This window comes from Crinia signifera, chromosome 6 (genome assembly GCF_055691185.1).
Source record: "Crinia signifera chromosome 6, ASM5569118v1, whole genome shotgun sequence".
NCBI lineage: Eukaryota > Metazoa > Chordata > Amphibia > Anura > Myobatrachidae > Crinia > Crinia signifera.
In genome coordinates, this window is record NC_139222.1 from 108,211,726 (window position 1) to 108,234,733 (window position 23,008).

At 44.4% G+C, this 23,008-nt stretch overlaps 1 protein-coding gene across 1 annotated transcript; it reads right to left on the reverse strand.

The window, feature by feature from the left end:
- Positions 1–466: 466 nt before the first annotated feature.
- Positions 467–8,931, reverse strand: MRGBP (MRG domain binding protein). Its single transcript, XM_083146793.1, has 5 exons — positions 8,701–8,931; positions 3,154–3,275; positions 2,437–2,518; positions 1,763–1,837; positions 467–1,372 (listed from the first exon to the last, which is right to left on the reverse strand). The coding sequence occupies exons 1-5, from the start codon at positions 8,855–8,857 to the stop codon at positions 1,179–1,181; spliced, it is 630 nt and encodes a 209-aa protein (XP_083002919.1). The 5' UTR covers positions 8,858–8,931; the 3' UTR covers positions 467–1,178.
- Between the last annotated feature and the right edge of the window lie 14,077 nt (positions 8,932–23,008).

Consider the following 23,008-nt stretch of genomic DNA (forward strand, 5'->3'; position numbering starts at 1 on the left):
GTACCACGTCCCATCACATGGTTTGCCATACGTCGGGCAAAGTGCCTTGCTACGCTCGGCACACTTTACAATTCCCAATTGTAGTCCACCTGGATGGCAAAATATGAGAAATTCCCCCCAAAAAGTAAAAAAAAAATTGTGAAAAACGTAAGTTACTCTTTTTTGCGAGTCGACCATTTTCATGCAATATTTTGCATGTGTCGTCTTATTGACCTAGAATTCTAGATCTATCATCAAGGTCCTGAAGAGTAGTTACTCCCCCAAAAATGCATATTATATTTGGAGGTTTACAATTAAAAAATGTGGGTATTATAAGTAATAATGTATTCACTAGTCTAAAACAAAAAACAGTAATAGAAGTCTCAGTGGCCTTAAATATTATAGCAAAATTTGATTAGACCAGACGCTGGTCATGTGACCATTATCTCTGTGTTTGAACATGTAAGAAACAAAATTGGAGACAACAGACAGTTGAACTGTTTTATATACAAAACATCTATAAAACATCCTTAAAAATCTTCTTAAATAATGGGATTAACAAATGATGTGCGGAACGTAACGTAAAAATCTACAGATCTTAAAAAGAGCTGCAGTTATTTACTGGGTTTCAGTCTCTGCAGCTAGTTTACAATTCATGAAAACCAGAAAATTGCCACTAACTCATCAGGATGACTGGGAGCCTCCAAGAATATAGGCATAGTACAAAAAATCCTATAAAATTCAAGTTGCAAGACCACAGGTGCCACCTACAGTACAAAGTTATCTACAACAGGGTTAAGATGGTGGCTATAAAAGGTTTCTTGAACCACAATAGTCTATTCCTGGTCTAAATAGGAGTGCTTGTTGTAGTTCAATGGTAGCTACAGTAAGCTGCCTAACTCTGATCTAAAACATTATACAGCTGCTATTTCAACTTGAATGAAAAACCAATTGTCTAAATCTATGAAAGAATGGGTGAAAAACAGCCAGACACACGCGTATATAACAAGAGAGACTCAGCCTGTGCTCAGTTCAAAGGACACAAGAATAGCCATGAGGGAGCATTCTCACAAAGGCCTACATGCTTAGTCTTAAATCTGAGGTCTTGTGATCATCGATATTACAAAGGTAACAGATGAGTTTCTTGCAATGGGGTGCTCTGGTGTCATGTTAAGCAGCCCTCCAGGCTTGCCTCCTCCCTACGTGCGCCGCCTCTTGTTTGCATTAGGACTAGACGGATTGCTGCTAGCATTAACAACTTTTTCAGTGAGGCGGCTTCGCTTCCTCTTGTCACCAGACTCCTTAGAGCCGGACTCTGACAGAGTTCTCTCCTTCTCTTTTCCGCTTGGTTTGTCCAGACTCTTTACTGAGGTCACAGATGAGTTTGTAAAAGCTGTAAAAGAGCAAAAGAATAAAAAAATTTAACTATACAGACACAAAAGACATACAAAATAATGAAAATCAGTGAAGTGGGGACATGCTGCTGTACTGTGGTGTGGTGGTTAGTAATGAGAAGCTAGATTGAACCACGTAAGGTTTATATATGGTCCAATACTGGTCTGCACTTGTAAAAATGCTCTCCTCTAAACTGTAACTGTACATACAGTGTCTAATGGAAAACAGGACGCTGCCAGGTTTGTCAGACTACCTCATTAATGTATAACAGGCAATATAATGAAGGGTTCTTTACATCCTAACATGCAAGGTAATTAAATATGTTGTCCTGGGAATAGATTTGACAACATTACGGCAGATCTAGCAGAGGACATAGAATAAGCCTCACCTTCATCAGATACAGGGTGTGGATCCACCTCTTCCTTGATCTCCTCCTTAATCTCATCCTCTGTGGTTACTTTACCTAAAACAATAATGTTGGAAATTTATATGGGTTTCTGCTCAAGAGTATTGGGTTTGAAAACCTTTAGTTCTAGAACATGAATTTGTTAAAATTCTTGAGTTTCTCTGGTTTACTTAATAGAAAGATACTTGTATGCTCATAGGTAAAACAGAGAGGAGGAATGAGACATGAAAAACTATTTATCTCCATCTTCTGGATCACAATATCGAGATCAATGTGGATAATAGAATTCTGAGTAATGAATGCGTAGGACTGGACTGGTCAAAACAGTTTTCAAGATCTAGCAACAGTTCACATTTTCAAGACCACCTAGTTGGTGCACAGGTGTAGTCATTATATAGTCACATTTCCAAACATGTGCTGCATTTATTCCTAATGAACAAATCCTACAGATCCACAGGTGTCCTGGAAAACATGAACAGTTGGTAGACCTCGAGGAATGGTTTAGCCACTCCTGCTTTGGGAGAACTGCTCCTCTGCCGGTTGCTGGAAAAAGCACCCACTTAGCAATATTTGTATTTTCATGGATGAATATAGATTTTAAACAGCTACAAAATAATATAGAATATAAAAGAAATTGTTAAAAAACAACAACTCACCTTCCTTTACCTCCTGGATGATCTCCTCAGGGAGGATAAAATTCTTCTCAGAGTTTGGGAAAGGGAGAATCTCTGACTCATGCTAACAGAGAAAAGAAAAATATTACTCTGTGATCTTCACCTGTAATGCATTATGAATGACCTAGACCGGTGGTTCCCAACCCTGGTCCTCAAGTACCCCCAACATTGCACGTTTTCCAGGTCTCCACACAGAATCACAGGTGACATAATTAGCTCCACCTGTGGATCTTTTAAAATGTGTCTGAATAATGAGTGCACCTGCTGGGTGACCTGGAAAACATGCACTGTTGGGGGTACTTGAGGACCAGGGTTGGGAACCACTGACCTAGACAAACTCTAAGCTGTATGAAAGTGAATGCTTAATACGGTGTGCCTGGATGGATGATACTGCACGGTTATGGTGTCTTATGTAAATAGATGCTTCTTGCAGCCTTCTCTGGTCTGCAGCTATGTCCGAAGATGCAGCATCAGATCATGTGTGATATTAAATGAATCAGAGTCTACTGGTGCGACCTAGTTACATTGCGTTGCTGCAGATCACTCACCTGCCTAACTGTACGTATGGGTAAATATAGGATGATCTATGTGTCAGTATCTCTTGGATTACCAATATAGCTATCAATTACAATTCCTCTGGATGCCAGATCATATTTTAAATGCATAAAAGCAGCCAAAAGCTGGTCTGGATATACTCACCAAAGCTTGCATGTCGTACATGGTGCGCAGATGCTCCCAGATGACCTTTGATGATATCTGTCGACCAATGTTCTGACTGAACTTGTCCCGAATGCAAATCATATGGAAGTGTCTGTTCACTCCTGTAACGATGCAGGATTTGCAGGGTACAGCATTAATGACAATAAGAACATCATAAAATCACTGCTCCTATCCACAGCTGAAATAGGGCTGATCATGACACAACCAGTGCAGTGTTCAGGACACACAACATTTGCAAATATTTACACCTCCTCTTACCATTGTAAATTTCCAGGGAAGGGAATGTGGCAACAAATAGACACATTACACAACACATGTAAAGAATACTAAGAATGAAATAGTTGCTGAAACCAAATGCACAATACCTTTACTCACCAGACAGCTACAGATGCTGACTATAGTAAAAAAAAACAACAACCAGAGAGACATGCGCAGCACACGGGTATAGATAGTACTGCATTAAAAAAAAAGTATTATCCTGATTGGTGGATCCAGAGTTGAACATATCAATTTAATAGCCGTGCAAACAAAACAAAGGGTGATTCAACTGCAAGATGTGATATGGAATAGTTGCATGACAAGAGAGAGCTCCTATGTTGAGCTTTGGCAGAACTGTCTATGGAGAGTTGTGCAAACAGGAAAATACACCTATTTTGCACCAAGGACTGATAATGATGACAGCTATCACACAAATAGGCCAGCCACAGGGATGCATGCCGCTCTGCACATGGGAAAATATCTGTTTAGTTATGTGTACACAATTATTATTATTATAATAATAATGCCACAAGGGATCTGCAGCGCCCAATTACATAAACGAATAAGCAAAACAGTGACTTACATTTCAATATAATAGAGGACAAGTAAAGAGTACATAACACTGATAAGTATCAGAGTGGCAGAAAACCACTGGTTTTGGTTTAACCCCTTCACTTGTGTTTTTTTTAGGGAGTGTTCCCCACAGGGCAGGTTTTTTGGGAGAGCGCTCCCTAAAAACCCCCCGGTGTGTCTGCTGGGGCACGGCAGAGCTGCTGTGCACTATATTAGCCACTGCTTTGGGAACCCGGCTGTGTGCGGCATGAAGTTAGCAAGTTCACGCCGCACACAGCTAGGAGGAAGGAGCCAGGGCCGGGCAGCAGCTGAAGTGGAGCCAATGCTAGCTCACTGCCTAGCGCCAAGGAGGGGGGAGACATTTGCAATTTTCTGGGAATGCCGGTGTTACCACTAAAGCATCGCCCGGAAAATTTCAGAGATTGCCAGTGAAGGAGTTAAGTAAGAAAATGAAAAGCACATGAGGGAAGAGGAACCTGCGCTTAAGAGCTTACACTCTATGGGCGGTATTCAATGAGGCAGATTCGCCAAGTTTTATGGCGAATCTGTGATTTTTTCGTGTGTGTCGGCGAATTTTGGAGCTCCAAAAGCGAATTACCCTATTCAATGAGCTATATTCGCCGATGGCGACCGGCGAATGAAGGACAATTCGCCATATGTTATTCGCTGCAAATCGCCGGGCTTTGTCAATAGGATTTTTCATTGGGACTCGCCATGATTCGCCAATAGTGTATTCAATGAGAAGTTGGCGAATCTATTTCTTGATTCTTATCGCCGTTCTTCACCGAGTTTCCCTCGTCATCTTTTTATGGTGAACTTTTATATGAACTTCTGAAATAATTGGTTTTAGGTGTTCAATTTAACTCTGCAAGTGTAATCTAATATTATTTGCTGCCCTTGTGTGATTTTATGGTTGTAGAAGTGCTATATAAATATATATTTAATTTTTTCTGTTTTTTTTTTCCTCCCACAATGCATTGTTATTACCCATGATTCACCTCAATTACCCATGAATCTCCTCCCCACCTCACTCCTTCATTTGGCCTTTGAGGAGATTACACAGCTTTTGCAGTCTGCTGTATTGGAATCGTTTTTTCAGGGTAATTTGCATTTTTTTGCATTTCACTGCAATTTCTTAAACACTTAATACAGTAATGGAGCTGTTTAGGGATACGCCGGATTGGCTGAGATTCGCCGTTAGGGGCGGCGAATCACAGCCACGTTGAATAGGGTGACTCGTCGAGTCCCGGCGAATCCCCATGCATGAGGAATCGCAAAACAGTATCGCCGTGACTGGCGATAAAAGTCATTGAATACCGCCCTATGTGGGAGAAATCACATCTGTCTTAAGGAGCATACTTAAGAACTTAAGGAATGGCCAGATATATTGGCCATTCCTTGTGCATTTTAACCACTCTTCCAGTTTCACTGTGCAGTGACTGTACAACCCTTCTCGTCCCCATGTGGCTATACAATTGGACATAAGTTGTAAGGATTTTTTTCAAGTAGCCTCAGAAGTTACTAAGGAAAAAAGCAGAGGTGTATGCACATGCTGGGTTTTAACGTGCTGGGAAACCAATAGATTATACCATTTTCCACCAAAACTCTGTAAGAATAATTGAATTTCTCCGGTATTAAACCCAGAGCTTATGTCCCATCTGCTTAATTTTTATCTGCCCTAGAGCCGGAAAAAGATGAAAAAGTCTTCCAGTAACAAACTCACCATAATAACATTCTAATACATTCAAAACAATGGGCACAAGTGATCAATATGTTAATCCAAATGATCAATATGTCCTGTCTAAAGGACATGTTAATAAAAAATACATAACAAATGAAACATAGTCCTACTTCAATTGGGGGCGAAATATGGGCAGTTCCCACAATGTGCCATTACAGTGGCGCTGGAACGCTGGCTATGGCGCCCTAAGCCATACAAAACTTTGCTTTATTAGTTTGCTTTATTAGTTTTTAGTCCCATTGTGCTCACTGACCTTAATTTTATCAACCCGTATAGGAGGGGTGTGCAATGTGTCAGGATGTGCAATCTGACGGTATGGTTTAGAACAGTTAGCTCTGACTAAAGTTCTTGTGAAATGTAAAGGTACAGAACCGTATAAGCACACTCCTTATAAAATTTAACAGAGCCCACTGGAGGTCCATGATCTTCCATGACTACAACAGTGGTCTAGATCAAGCAGTAGACTTTTATCTGACTGTGAGCTGCTGTTGCGGAGGAAGCACCCCCCTGAACCACTGTCTCTGACTGGTTTGCAGGATTTCGTCATGAGAGATGGTCCCTGGAAGATAAGGAGCTCTGCAGTGTGGGCCATGGTCGAATTAAAAGACAGGGGGACCTTGGCCCAGTTAGAGAAGGAGAGACGCAACTCATTGAAATCCATCCACTTGATACTATATGAAAAGCTTGGCCTGAGCCAAGAATCTGCCCAGTGGTTGCACCATCAGCTGATCTAAGAGCAGAAGGAGGCATGGTGCCACCAGAGGCAGATTTAGACCTCATGAGGCCCTCCTCCCTCCAACAATTCATAGCAATATTTGTTTGGTGCTGATTGCAGGTGGCTTTGATAAGAGTTCCTTGGCACATGCACAGTCTAATAATAAATGCTCAGTACGTGAGCATCGGCATGGTGTACAAATCTGAATCAGGATCAATGTCTTCAGGACGTAGGCTTAAGACCTGTGTCACATTTAAAATAAACTGACTACATACAGCAGATGAAACCATATTGTGTGTCCAAACATCTTCTCCTACCAAAGGGACTTTGAAAGTGTGGGCAGGTCCATGTGATGTCATGCAGTAGTTGCGCAATGCACCGCTGGGAACAATTTTGATGGCCAGGCTATCCTTATGAGGCCCCTTGGGACTTGCTGGGCCCTAGGCAGTTGCCTAGGTTGCCTTGTGGAAAATCCACCTCTGGGTGCCATAACATGCCAGCCAGGTTTGATGACGGTCAGCCCAGTGGACCCCAGTTGAAAGTGTGCCACCAACGAAGTTCCGATATAATTGCCACGTGGCCCTTTTTTTTGGTGGCCAAAACTGGTCATGTAGCTACAGTACCATTTGTGCGGCAGTGAGTCGTCACTGGGGACTAGTACACCAACCAATGCCTGCTTGAAGCCATTCCTATGTGCAAGCCAAACAATATGCCTGCCCACAAGTCCAGGAATGTTTTGGATTTTCTGGCTTATGAAAGCATACAGGAGCTTGGTCATCCATTGTACAGTAAAGACATGACCCCCTGTGACTTCTTTGTTTTCCAATAAATCAAGCGCAAGATGTTTGGAATTTGTTTTAAGTCCCCAGAAGCTGCAGTGGAGACCTTCTTCCAGCATGTAGAAGACAAACCTGCTTCTGACTGGTCCAGCTGCTTCACCAAGTGATTTGTCTACATGCAACTTTGCAACTTCTCTGGAAAATTCCTTAAAAAAATGCAATGTACACACCGTTTGTAAATACAAACCTCCCAACTTCTATTTCATAGTTGGAACAAATGATCATGCCTGAGATTAGGGGGTGTGGCCTATGAGTATGTCAATTCCACAAGAGAACGCCCCCTCTTCACCACTGTGGGGGCATGCGCACAGCATCTATTCAACACTGTGGCAGGGGGGTCTCTCAACTGCTCCCCCCCTCCACTGTAAGACACTGCTAGTCCTGCGTGGGACACGTGACATTCACAAATTATAGTGACTGCCCCATGGTAATTGGGACAGTTAGGAGGTATGTAAATATAATACTTTTTGTGCATCCGGAAATGTATTGCACAGCCCTCATACAGAAACTGGGGGATATTAAATGCTGTGGGCGAGCGGTGACAGCGAGCAGAGCTTCCTGCTCGCTGTCACCACTCACCCTGACAGTATACAACGCAGCCCCCTCATACGCCAATTACCCCTCCCTCCATTTTTTGAGCGAGGGGGAATTGGCGTATGCGGCTCCAGAACCAGCGAGACTCGCGGCTAAATACAGCGAGTTTTATGCACTAGCCGTGGTCTCGCTGTTTTGGGGAATTCGATTTCCCCAGAACATTGAATAGAGCGAGCGAGCGAGCGGCCGGCGCGGGGGTTAAACAACGAGGATCGCTGGTTTTCTGCAATCCTCGCTGTTTAACCCCCTCGCCGGCCGCATTGAATACCTGCCACTGAATCCAGAACAGTAGTAGTGACATTAACAAATGGCAAAGTTTTCATAGACTGGTACTGTAGTGAGAATCACAGACAGTTCCATATTAGAAATCCCTGTCAGAGGAAAGTGACACCCCATAATTGTTAAAAATAATATTACTGTAGAAAAAGGACAGTGAATTGCAGCTTAGATACATATGACAGCTAATGCATCACTGGTAGGCGCCATAATAGCGATGTACAAGTCAGTGTTCCAGCTGCCATTTGTGCCCCTATTGTAGCGTGCCACATATGCTGCTGCCACAAGGTGTGCTAGCATCACACAGCACTATTATGTGCAGCCAAAAATGAAATGACTATTGTCGACATCTTGTATAAAATGACCGAACGAATATCACCGGCCATACTATCCGCTTTCCAAATAAGTCCCCATTATAGAAATATGTAGCTTTATCGCCATCTGCCTGCACTGCGCACCCAGCTCCCATTTCATTTTCCCGAATACATCGCGTACGCGAGTCCGGGGATTTATACAAGGCCTCCACTTACCAACGGGCTTATGCCCGAGCATAGCGTGAAACAGGCACACCTCCACCTCTGGGCTCCACACCATCGTCTCCTCCGCTGGGAATCCGGGGACCGGCTCCGGTCTCTCCACCGCCACTTCCCCGGTCTCCGTCTCACCCATTGCAGCCGCCACTGCCATGAAACACCGGGGAGCAGCGGCCTCCGCTGGAAGCCAAGAGGTGCTGCACCCGGGGCAGCGACACCTCGTGGCAGTTTCGGGTCACTACACGCAGTTCGTGTGACTGGAGTGTGAATGGGAACCGTATCGTCGTTGTGTGGCGCATAGCGACACCACCAGGTGATCTCTTGTGTAGCGCTGAGATAAGCATGCTATGGGGTATACGGTCTTAATATCGACCACACTTAGGTCGACACCGTTGCGTCGACATGCAACTAGGTCGACAGGGTTCTAGGTTGACATGGTTGAAGGTCGACAGGTGTCTAAGTCGACAAGGGACAAGGTCGACATGGGTATAGCTTGACATAGTGTTAGGTCGACATGGGTTAGGTCGCGAGGTCGTCATGGGTTTTTCACTTTTTTTTTAGCCGACATTTGCCGAGAATAAAATAGTGTGCCCGAAGCACCCTTTTTTTTTTTTTTTTTTTACAGTGGTGGTATACCCTTGCCTATAGGGGTCCATTTCACTTTACAAAACTTTTGAGTATTGCATAAGCATAAACTTTCGACTTCCGGTTCCGGCGAGCACATGAGCGGCGGCTAGGAGGATTAGCTCCGCTGCAGGTTCGCCCATCTAACCCTTTTAAAAGGCATTGCGCCTCTAACAAACGGCCCACCATACACCCGCAGCACCGCAGAATATCAGCGGTGCATGGAAAAATACCTGACTGCGATGCCCGGCAATAATAAGCGGAGAGGAAAGGAGGGAGACCGGAGGAGAAGGGAAAGCAAGATGGCGCCGCACACCGCATCCAGCGTGTCGCTACCCGCTTCACCCCAGCACAGCACTTATGCTTCAGAGGAGGAGGACGAAGGAAACATCGGTGACCTGCAGGTAAAACAGGCTGACCCTGGCACACAACAAGAGCCCCACAGAGAATGCCCAGCCCCAGACCCCCAAGCACCAGTTACATATGGGGACCTCATAGTGGCGATGCGCGCTGCAATGCTACCCCTCATGAAGGAGCAAACTGCCAACATCAACAGGCAGATAGCTCAACTACAACACCGGGTACTGGAAACAGAACATAAAGTGGGAGAAACATTCGCAGCTGTGACGGAGATCCAGCTAGTTACTGAAGATCACACTAAGGTGATACACCACTTACAGAATAAAATCCAGGACCTGGAGAACAGGTCCAGGAGAAATAATTTAAGAGTGATTGGACTACCAGAAAGTGTGAAGGGTCAAGCACTGTATGACTTTATCAGACTGACTTTGCCAGGTTTACTAAATGTGCAGGACAGATGCAATGACTTAGTCATTGAACGCGCACACAGGCTAGGTCCACAAAGGACACAAGAGGGCGCCAGACCCCGTGCAATAATCTTCAAGACTCTGAATTATCTCCATAAGGAATTACTGTGGGTGGCGTCTCGCAAAATTAAATCTTTATCCTGGGAAGGGCATAAGATTCTCATCTTCCAGGACTATTCAGCTGAGCTTACAAAGGCAAGGAAGGACTTTTCTCCTATCTGCGCTGGTCTTATTCGTGATGGAAGAAAGTTCGCTCTCCTATACCCTGCCAGACTGCGAATATTTGATGGTTCATCTTTCAAGGACTTCCTCTCCCCGCGGGATGCAGAAGCATACCTAAAAGAAATCCAAGCAGCTGGCACCGCCCACACCCACATGTCTGACTGCGACTGAACATAAAAGCCCCCATCACTGGTACAAACCTATAGCAGAGTGAAAACTGCTTATGCTGGATCCTACTGAGGGAACCACTGTGACTATTCTACAGAGATTGTCGACGACTCTATCCCTCCTCCCACACCCCTTCCCCCCCCCCCCCTCCTCCAAACATGCTCTCGCAGCTACTTTGCTTTACCCCCACCCCCCCACCCCCCACCCCCTCTACTCTAGACCAACAAGCAAGATATTATCCCAGCAATAGATGATGTCCCCAATGGCACACAGATCAAAACTCTCGTACCGGGGTTACCCTAATCAAGCTGAGGACATCAGGTGACAAGTACTGTATGCAGAGACTACCACACCTTGCACTTTCTCAACAACCTCCCCCCCCCCCCCCCCCCCCCCCCCCCTCTGATCAATCCTTGTTCTCCCCTGCGCCGGTTAGCACGGACAGGGGAAAACATAAAGTTTAGAGAAAAGCTAAAACTAATAATTGATCAAAATTGAAGTTACTAGATAAGCCGTTTAAAAATTGTAAATATAGAATTCTAATTAGAAGATGGGCGACCGGCCATTGGAGCCTATAGCCTCATCTTGTTGGTAGGCAATGTATTGCCTTTTCTTTCATTTAACACGGAAGTTATACTCATATTTCTGCTGTATGTATGTTATGTCTCCCCCTTTCCTTGCCCCCCTTTCCTTCTGCCCTACCTCACCCCTTTATCCTACCCCCAACACACGTCCCCTTGATACGTATAAAATAACTACCAGCGAGCAAAGGGAAAGGTATCTTTCAAAATCAATACCATGTGGAATTACTTGATATGTTTGAAAAATATTGATGTCTCTTAGAATAGGTACATGGAATATTGGGGGCATAAACTCCCCCAAGAAACGAAAAAATGTGTTGATATATGTAAAGAAGCTACGACTAGATGTGGTTATGATGCAAGAGACACATCTCACAGCATCGGAGACCATGAAACTGGGTACCATGGGTTGGAAGATGGTGGCATCTGCCCCATACACCTCTAAAGCTAGAGGTCTGGCCATATTGACCAGATCACACTTACCCATTGTGATCTCCGATATTGTCATAGATGCGGAGGGCCGCTATTTGATGTGCCAGATGAGCTATGAAAATCAAACGTATACTGTAATGACTGTGTATGCACCTAATAAGTATTCTAAGCCATTTTTCCTGAAAATCATATCTTTGCTAACCCCATACATGTCCAATCCTATTATACTGGGCGGCGACTTTAATCTTATCAGTTCCCCAACGTTGGACAGGCAGATACCAAATGCAAATAGGAAAAATCTCCCCAAATTTGGCATACAGGCCCTAACGTCACAGCTACAACTATTAGATACTTGGAGAGTACTAAATCCAATTGAAAAGGATTATACATGCTTGGCAGCAGCAACTAACCAACTGTCAAGAATAGATTATATGTTTACATCTATCCCCATGCTTCCTAAGATAGAGGATGTGCACATTGAACCCATCACAATATCGGACCATGCAGTAGTATGGATCCGAATTAAACTTCAGAAAGAGCCATCTTCTTACATTTCATGGAGATGCCCATCTTCTATCACCACATCACACAAACTTAGAAAAAGAATACTAGAATCATGGGAAAACTACCATTCTAATAACAGCCCTACACTAACCACAAATCCAATATTATATTGGCAAGCCTCAAAAGCTACGATCCGTGGAGAGATTATCTCCTTTTCATCCTCCCAAAAACGAAACACCACTAGGGAATACATTAAGGCACAGCAAACGCTTACAGAATCTTTCCAAGACTTCAAAACTCACCCCTCCCCCCAAACGAGATCTTCCTATACCACAGCCAAAACACACTATGAAGCCATTATATCAAAGATGGAGGCATGGTACTCATTTAATAAGGACTTTAAATTCCACAAGTTCGGAAACAAGTCCGGGAAGCTGCTTTCAAACCTACTACAGGGTCAGAGAACCCCCGCTACAATACATCCACTCCAAAAACCAGACGGCTCCCTCACAAAATCTAATGCAGAAATAGCCAACGTCCTAAATAAATTTTACAGCTCATTATATTCTCTCCCACCCTCAGATAAAGCGCAAGAGGCTACCTTTTGGGACAATCTCCCTCTCCCTCAATTGACATTAGAGCAAGCCGAACACTTAACCAAAGATATATCCCTTCAGGAAGTAAACACCGCTATATCCAGTCTAAAACCAAATAAAGCCCCTGGCCCCGACGGGCTCACAACTGAATATTACAAGGTACTCCAAAACAAGATAGCCCCTTGTTTGGTACAAGTTTTTAATAAATTACTGCAGAGCCCCAAGGTCCCCCCCGAATTTAACCTGGCTAACATAAGAGTTCTGCCAAAACCCGGCAGAAACCTCTCAGACCCCGCGTCATATCGCCCCATATCCCTGCTTAATCTTGACTACAAGATACTGACGAAGATCCTAGCGGAAAGGCTAAAACCACTGGTCCCATCACTGGTCCACGAGAACCAAACAGGTTTTGTGGCAGGCAGACAACCAGTCACAAACATTAGGAGGGTGTTGTCGGTGATTTGCAGTTCCCAGTGCGCCATGTCAAATGTGCCTAGGGCCATACTTTCACTAGATGCTGAGAAAGCCTTTGACATGGTGCACTGGGACCATCTATTTCATACACTTGGCAGATTTGGCTTCCCGCCCATCTTTGCCGAATGGCTTAGGACCCTTTACACAGGCTCATCCTCACGTATACTCTGCAACGGAAACGTATCCGACCCATTTCAAATACTACGAGGAACAAGGCAGGGGTGCCCCATGTCCCCGCTCCTATTTGCGTTAGCATTGGAGCCTTTGGCGGTTGCCCTGCGTGAATCCCCACTATATCAGGGGATTGCTGTGGGGGGCGTGAACATGAGGGTATCCCTGTTTGCTGACGATATGTTGCTGTTCTTCTCCCATCCAGAGCACTCTATACCCATAGCTCTCCGTATCATTGACCAATTTAGTAGCTTTTCGGGATATAAGATAAATGTCAACAAGTCGGAACTGCTCCCTATAAGTGGAGAAAAGCCGACTTTTAACGCCACCCCAGAACTCAGATCAATACAAATTAGACCTACACACCTTAAATACTTAGGGATACAAGTACCAAACAAACCAGATCTTCTCTACGCACTTAACTTCACCCCTGCAATCACCAAACTCAAACACTCAGTAGAGGCTTGGCAGGATTTACCTCTCTCATTGTTGGGCCGAATAGAAATTGTTAAAGCTATTTTATTCCCTAGAATTACATATCTAATGCAACTACTCCCAATCAAACTTACTTCAAAAGATATAAATACCATAATGGCAATATGCACAAAATTCATATGGCAGGGAAGAAAACCAAGGATCTCTAGGCCCAAACTCCAGATGCCCAAGACGGAGGGGGGCATGGGTTTCCCCAACTTAAATCTCTACAGCCGAGCCTTAATGACTAGATATGCCATGGATTGGCTGCTGGAGTCAAGCAACTTCACACTTTATGACCTAGATTGTGCCATATTCTACCCCTACTCACCGGGAGCATTGCTACATACCCCAAAGAATAAGATCCCAAAACATATTATGTCGCATCTTCTATTCAGAGACACTTATGAAGCATGGGGATACACTTGTAAAATCTTCCAATGCTCCCCCATACATACGGACTGGCTGCCAATTTGGGGAAACCCACTATTCAAACCAGGCATGGATAACCCAGGGTTTCAACCCATTTTCAAGAAAGGTTTAAGACTCACGGCTCAGGTATTTGACCCGGGAGGAAAAGTGATGCCCTTTGATCAGCTACAATCCAAGTATGGTCTGACCCCTAGTAACCTATTCCCAGTGATGCAGCTTCTGCACTATATCTCCTCCCTTCCTCCAAAAGACACCACCTTTCCAAAAGACTCCCGACTTAGCTCTATTGTAGGCAAATTTGGGAACCAGAAATTTAAGACCAAATTACTATACAAAGAATATTTAAAAAACACCTCACCTAAATTAAAAAAGGAGACTCAGGAACAATGGCTCAGAGATATACCAACTCTGACAGATGATAATATTTTATTTAAATATTTTGACAGAACAATGCGTATTATTAAGTCAGCAGCATTGCAGGAAACACATCTAAAAACAATATATCGGGCATATATATCACAGGCTCAGAGACGACATTTCGATGTGGAGGAATCAGGGAGGTGCCTGAAATGCGGAGCTTCTTCCGCTACTCTCATGCACAATCTGTGGACCTGTGGATATATAAAGAAATATTGGAATAAGATACTGAACTATATTTATGAAACTATAGGCCTGAGAGTTCCGATTCATCCTTACCCGCTTTTGTTTGCCAATTTTGATATATGGAATCTAGATGCTCGAACTTCCGGGCATATCCCCTTCCTCACCATATTGGTAACAATGGCAAGAAAGCAGATAATGAGGAACTGGGTGTCTAAAAACGCACCATCCCTCACGGAATTGATTAACGCATTACAACGTACTATGAGTTATGATAAATTTGATGTACAGGTACACTCTGCCAGATACACCAGCTTTGAAGCACGTTGGGGCCCCCTGATATCAGAAGAAGAAGATGCCCACTCCTAAAACTAAAGATCTTGAGTTATAACAAGTAGCTACATATATGCACACATAAAGCAGAGACAGACAAAGCTGCCAGTTAGACTCCCAAAATGACCTTTGACACCCTAGCTCACATTGGCTCTGGTGCAGGCATCAGAGAACAAAGTATGAACGACTCAAGGACGGACACCCCCCCCCCTCCTCCCCTACCTACTCTTCCCTGATCTTTCCACCCTCCCACCCCCAAATTGGTTTACTTTGGTTTATGTTTTATGGTTATCGCCGGATTGTTTAACATTCCAAACGTATATATGCTTAGCAATAGCAAAGCCAGATCCACCCTGACATTCTCAGGGAAAGATAAGTAGAAACATCGGACCGGGATAATATACCCCCCCAGATTACAAGGGATCTGAAGATTATATGGCATTGTATACCCCGAATGTACGTTCTTTTTACTTGTTGGTTTTTCTATCTCTTGTTAAACCTTTAAATATGTGAAATGTAACCACTGAAATCTTGAAACATGTGACAAATCGGATGTTTAACCATCTCACTTTGTAATATATGGAAAAATCTAATAAATATATTGTTAAAAAAAAAAAAAAAAAAAAAAGCATAAACTTTCGGCCCTTCGTCGGATACCGCCTTAAGACTAGTATATAATATGCAAATTGCATTGCAATGTACTACACTGTACAGAGCCAGCTACCAGACCCTTGGGTACTTTGTGCTGCGTGCATGGCAGTGGCTTGTTGTTACTAACAACGTGCCTTTTCCTTACAGTGAGTTCAGTGTGCCCAGCTAGCCTGGGTGGAGGTCCACTCCTCCGCTCCTTGAGTCCCAACACGACCTTCTCCACTGGCTTTTCCCCTCTTTCACGTCACACGCACGCGCAGGTGCTGACGGCATCATGATGTCACCCGCGCAGTTTGACAGAAGGGGGAAGGCACCCGACATGGACCTCGTGCAGCGGGCAGGTTGAGTTGGGCAGCGGGCGACAAAGAGTGCCGCACCCCTAATCCAGCAACCATGTTGCATGACTCCCGGCCCTGCATTGAATCTTTTGATGCTATGATAAATGACCACCGCATCTAAAGAATTTGATAGAAAAAAAGATGTATATGATTTGTGCATACGCAAAAAAGCCCAGTTTGCACATGCACAAAACATCTGCAGGGTGGTCAGCTGAGGATTGGACTGAGGGCGGGACCATCACAACACTATAAAAAGTGTACCATTCGATGGTGCCAGACAGCGGTATGCAACCATCAAATGATAAAACCTCTGCCATAACAACAGAAACATCAATGGCTGTGAACCATCGTGATGCAATATATTGCTCAGCAAACATATTGCTCAGTGTCTCCTTTTCACCAGTGACCATAGATGGTCGCTGATAAAAAGGAGATACTGCTGGGGGAAACCGCAGGGGGACACAGCTGTTTGCCGGGAAGCTGCTGGAGTGACCATTGCAGGGCTGGTTGCGGGAGCATGCTCCCAGTGACAGTCACCCTGTGTGCATGGGGATATGGTCGCTAAGTGACTATATCCCCGGCGATTCTTGCTAGAATTGCACCGGGTGTACGGGGCTTAAGTTAATATTGGCACCGGCAGGACTTAGTGGCTGCAATCCACCCTTCTCCCATTACTCAGTCCTTATTGCTCTTTCTACTCATTTCTCATCCTTACATAGGTGCCGATTTATGTTTTCGCTGGTTTGTACTCAAGCCAAAATTATAGGGGAGTGGCTTCATGGGGAAGGGGCGTGGCCACAAAATAATACGTATTTATATTACGCAGCACACATGTCTCCAATATTTAACTTAGCCTGAGACATCGCCAGGACCAGGCAGGCACCCCAAGAAAATAGAAGCTGACAAGCCTGACAGGACTGGAGTCAGATGCTGTTGTGGAACTACACGTCCCAGCATGCCCTGTCACAGTTTTAGCAATCCATTATATAAAATTTAGGTTCTTGTGTAGTTTCACGGCGCCAGCATGGCGCTGTGCTACTTCCGGGTTGTACGCCCGCCAAACTATCTAAAATAAAGTAACTTAACTCCATGCCAACGTGGATAGTTCATACCCCCACTATCCACGTTGGCATGGAGTTGATTTTAGATAGCATGGCGAGCGTAGCGAGCCACCGAGCCCGCAGCGTGGGCGAGCGAATCGCCGTGAAACTACACAAGTACCAAAATTTATGGCAGAGCATTCTGGGACATGTAGTTCCATAACAGGTGCAGGGCTGGGGGCATGGGTTTGACACCAACCACTGATCTAAACACTCCTCCTTTCCTTTATACCCTGGTGGCTGTAATATGAGCTCTGGTTTTTATAAATGGCCTGCCCAGTACCCTGCTATTATTTTGGTTCCAGCAGAGGCGAGCAACCTGCACTGGGTTTATTTAAACTTTTATGACCTCACACATCACATGAGCCTTATAGAATGGAAACTAGAAAAGCTGAAAAGCCTGACAGGACTCACTGGACTGGAGTCAGATTGGTGGTCCCAATCCTGTCTTCTCCTCTACGCTTGTTGGGGTGAGTAAGCTGCACTCTGCTGCAGCAGCTGCCCCAGCACCAGCCTGTGATGAACTCGACACACTGTGTGATCACGCGCGGTGGAGGGAGAGGGAGGTGGGGGTTTGACTCCAGCGTCCAGTGGGTGTGCGTGAGGACGCAGAAGTGTGCTGTATATATCGCAGGTGTGATGAGCAGCAACACGGTGGCCCAGCAGCAAGACTCAGGCTGCCAGTGGGTGCTCATGAATCGGTGACTATGCATCCTTATATATCTCTCTCTCTTTCTCCTCCAGAGCTAGATGTACTAAGCTTGAAACGTGATAAAATGGAGAGTGAGACATGACCAGTCCCAACTATCATGTCACAGGCAGTGTTTCAAAAATGACAGATAGGAGCTGATTGGTTGGTGGTTTATCACTCTTCATTTTTACAGTTTTCAAGGCTTAGTACATCTGGCCCCAGTCCATCATTCTTCTACAACTTCATAGTCCTTACCTCTCTCCCCCAAAAAAACGTATCTTTCTCCCATCGCTAAAGTCCTTATTTCTTCTTTTTCCCTCCCCCACAAGTACCAGCCTCCACATTGTGCTCATCTCTGTGCAGTAGAAAACAGGTAACCAATGAAGCGACTGACAGAGCTTTAACATTCAGCTAGGAAGATTAGCCTTGCAGCTGCATTCGGAATGGATTGTAGTGGTAAGGCAATGCGGGAGATAAGGCAATGCGGGAGATAATAAGAGCATAACGTTTTTTGAAGTGTCTTGTGTAAGGTACAATCATATTTTTGATATGTATTTAAGATGTATGTAACATGATTGTGAGACATTTTGAATGTGGGGAACAAAGGACAGTTCAGAGTCAAGGGTGACAACTGGGCAGCAAGTTTGTAGGGTAGGGTTGACTGACAAGTTATCCACAGGGATATAAATATCAGGTTATTGGCTGGTGGAAATCTCATTACTTATGTTTTGGTAATATAGAGTTTGAGGTGGCGAGAAGGCATCCAAGATGAAATGGCATAAAGGCATTTAGTGATGTGGACCAAAACAGATGGTGACAAATCCAGGGAGTATAGGTAGAATTGAGTATCATCTGAAAACACATGATACTGAAGTCCAAAAGAGTTTATTAATTTACCAAGAGATGAGTTATAGATTGAGAAAAGAAGAGGGCCTAATGTGGCCTACACAAGTAGATATTTGTGCCAAAGATTTACCATGGGAGAGTTGCATACTACAGGACACTGGGATTGACCAATGAGCAGAGCTGGATACAGCAGGACACTGAGATTGATAAATGAGCAGATGTGGAGACAGCAGGACATTGGCATTCACCAATGAGCAGAACTGGAGACAGCAGGACACCGGGATTGACCAATGAGCAGAGCAGGAGACAGCAGGACATTGGGATTGACCGATGAACAGAGCTGGAGACAGCAGGACACTGGGATTTAGCAATGAGAAGAGCAGGAGACAGCAGGACATTGGGATTGACAGATGAGCAGAGCAGGAGACAGCAGGACATTGGGATTGACCGATGAGCAGAGCTGGAGACAGCAGGACACTGGGATTGACCGATGAGCAGAGCTGGGCACAGCAGAACACCGAGATTGACAGATGAGCAGAGCTAAAGACTGATGAGAAGAGCTGGAGAGCTACTCAGGATAGCCAGGGAAGCCAAATGGTGCAAATTATCAGGGTTAAATAGGACAGCAGGAATGCACCGCAGGTGAGACAGGACTGCTATTTGGGATCACCAGAATTGACCAATGATTAGCAGCCGGACATCTACTCAGGATAGCCAGGAAAGCCATGCGATGCTACAGCTGGAATTGGCACTTGAGTCTTTGGTAACCAGGAGCTAGTTTAGAAGATTGCTAGTAGGGTTTGCTACAACAAAGCACTGGCGAATCCATAGTGCTTGGAGACTGAACTTATACCCCTGGCTGTTAGATGATTGGCCATGGTTATTGGCTGATAGCGTAGTGGGTTTGGATTGGATCCAAAGCAGTCAGATGAGTCAAACTAACATGGCTGCGCCTGCGCCTAGTGCTGGGAATGTAAAGAAACACCAGAGTTTGCAAACATGAAAACACTGTAGGCTGCCGAACTGGCAGGAGACTGGGAATATGCAGCAAGACACACCTCGTGCCAGCGAGGTGACCCTGGAGACGGGTGTGGTATATGCCCCGACAGTCGGGATCCCAACAGTCATTAGCCCGACGTCGGGATCCCGACTGGCCGGACTCAGACAGCGGGGCGAGCGCAACAAATCCCCTTGCGGGCTCGCTGCGCTCGCCGCGTTGCGGGCACAGTGGCTCGCTATGCTCGCCACAATTCTATTCTCCCTCTATGGGGGTCGTGGACCCCCACGAGGGAGAATAGCCGGTGGCCATCGGGTCCCCGAGTGTCGGGGTTTTGACTGTCGGGATCCCAATGTCGGGGTAATGACTGTCGGGATTCCGACTGTCGGGAAACTGTCCGGCACCCCTGGAGACACAGGAAAAGATAACATGCGCTGGGCATGGGCAGCACTGCTAATCGCTGTTTCGTGACACATGATCAGCAAGGCTGAATCTGGATTTTAAAACATAAGTTAGATAATGTTATTTAGCATGCAAATGTTCTAAACACTGTTAATTTGCAGCGGATGCAGCATTGCTTCAATCTATTACCACTACATCCCTTCTTCATAACCAGGTGTTTCTTTGATTGCTGTGTTAGTATACATTTAGAAGTTATCCAGCAGTCCCTGACACATTAATACTGATTAGAATAAAACTGTTGCCAGTCCTGGCATCATTCCCTCCCGTGCAAGTTCTCCACGTATACCTTCACCTCCCAGTTGGATACTGATTGCGGCTTGATAAAATCAGTCTCACAGATTTCTCCCACACAAATAATCTTATTTTATTCCAATTAAATGCATGATATTACTCATATCAGTTCCTATTTTACAGATACAACTGGGACAGAAATATTTTTGGAGCCGAGAGAGTGTATAATGTCTGTTAGACTGTTGCTAATGGTTTGCCCCTGTAAGTTTTTATATAATTACATAATTAGGACTTTTTGTTATATAATTTTGGATAAGGGGCAGGTGGAGATTGAAAATAATATGGCACTCCAATGAGGGTTAATAGTTAAAATGCTGCCAATAATGTAGAAATGTCAAAATATTTGAACCATTTGGGGGAAGAAGTTCGCTTATACCGCTTTCACATGGCAACTGGGTAAAACCCTTCTTTTAACCCAGGGCTGTTGCTGGACCCAGGATATTTCAAAGGCACAGTGGCCCAGGTCGACCCTGTAACAACCCAGTTCAGACCTGGGTTATTTGTGCGGTATGAAAGGGGTATAACTCTTTTGTTTTTTTTCCAGCAGCCACAGAACAGTCAGAAACCATTGCAAGCTGTTTCGCAGATGGATGCACATTTTGTACTATACTTGCCCCAAGGCAGAGCATACACAAATATGATAAAGCCATAGATAACTCATCATAACCCTTTTCTACTGCCATATTAACCTGGGATATTACCAGGTCACAGATTGGTGTTAAACTGTACACACAGGGTGAGATTTTGGTTTACAATTTTGACTAGATAGTCAAAACCGTATAGTAAGTTAGCCCTGCATGCGATCGCGATGCGTGGTATTGCAAGTAGAGATAGACTGTGCAGGCAAAACAATTTTGACTATGTCTATGTGTACAGTGTATTTGACCATAAGTGAAATAGCGCATAGTCAAAATTGTATTTGAAGATAGAGGAAATTGCATAGTCAATATTGCATAGTAAAAAGCGTCCATGAGCCAGAATCACACAGTAGGTACACACCTTAAGGTTCTTGGAAAACAGCTCCATGTCAGCCATGGAACTGGGTTGGGTCCAGGTAACATGCAGTTTAGACAGATCCACCTGGGTTCTCTGACCCAGGTTATGTCTAAAAGCTGCTGATTGGCTGTGTATGCCTAGGCCTACCTCAAAGCATCATGATGTCACCCGCGTGGTTTGACACGAGGGGGGAGGCACTGGACATGGACCTCGTGCAGCAGGCAAGTTGAGTTGGGTATCGGCCAATCAAAAGTGCCGCAGCGTTGTCCGGTGCACCCCTAATCCAGCAACTATGACTCCAGACCCTGCATTGAATCTTTTGATGCAATGATTAAACCTTGCAATAGCGGATGTGTGACCCTTGCATGTTATCGTTGACATATGTAATCTTAACACTCTATAAAGAAATGAAGACACGGAGACATGGTTTGGCAGAAATTTGTTAGCTGAAATTTATTGAAGAAATAATTTTTTAAACTGAATTTTTTATTCTTTTAAAGATTTTTGTTTTATTTTTATTTTATTTTTATAATTTTTATTTTTAAGTTTTTTATTTTATTTTGATTTTATTTTAAATGGTGGCCAAGAAAGAACGGCTATTATTAATCTCCACCCCCAAACCAAACATACGTAATTTGGCCTAACAAAGAAAAACGGTCTCCACTCAACCCACACATTGGCCGCCCACCCAGCCGGGTGGGCTTGCTATCCCCGGTCGGGTAATCTAGCGAAGGCCTAAGCCAATGAGGGGCAAGCGCACCACAAGATACCAAATACGTCATAAACTTCAAACAACAAACGCCTACCAACTCCTAACTTGCCGTTCTTTCCCGCCTATCAGCTAACGCCATTAAAATACTCCCACTAACCTCAAACCCCAGAACTAAGAGGGACGGGAGGGTGGGGAATTTCTCAGGAGAAGAGGGAGACTCCTCCCCACTCCTGCTGTATTATCCTAGCCAGCTAACAAACTTCAAGCCCTAGCCATTGGCTGACCATGTCACATGTTACATCCTGGTCCCACCCAGCTATCCAGTTTAAGTCACTACATGTCTATTCTAGCCACTGCGTTGTTTTAAACCTTGCAATAGCGGATGTGTGACCCTTGCATGTTATCGTTGACATATGTAATCTTAACACTCTATAAAGAAATGAAGACACGGAGACATGGTTTGGCAGAAATTTGTTAGCTGAAATTTATTGAAGAAATAATTTTTTAAACTGAATTTTTTATTCTTTTAAAGATTTTTGTTTTATTTTTATTTTATTTTTATAATTTTTATTTTTAAGTTTTTTATTTTATTTTGATTTTATTTTAAATGGTGGCCAAGAAAGAACGGCTATTATTAATCTCCACCCCCAAACCAAACATACGTAATTTGGCCTAACAAAGAAAAACGGTCTCCACTCAACCCACACATTGGCCGCCCACCCAGCCGGGTGGGCTTGCTATCCCCGGTCGGGTAATCTAGCGAAGGCCTAAGCCAATGAGGGG

What these genes read in the sequence shown, in the direction of transcription:
- MRGBP (XM_083146793.1), bottom strand. Translation starts at nt 8,857, where the DNA reads ATGGCAGTGGCGGCTGCAATGGGTGAGACGGAGACCGGGGAAGTGGCG. An exon ending in GCTCGGGCATAAGCCCGTTG is followed by an intron (nt 3,276 to 8,700) that starts GTAAGTGGAGGC and finishes GCATCGTTACAG; the next exon opens with GAGTGAACAGACACTTCCAT. An exon ending in CATCCAGGAGGTAAAGGAAG is followed by an intron (nt 1,838 to 2,436) that starts GTGAGTTGTTGT and finishes TTATTGTTTTAG; the next exon opens with GTAAAGTAACCACAGAGGAT.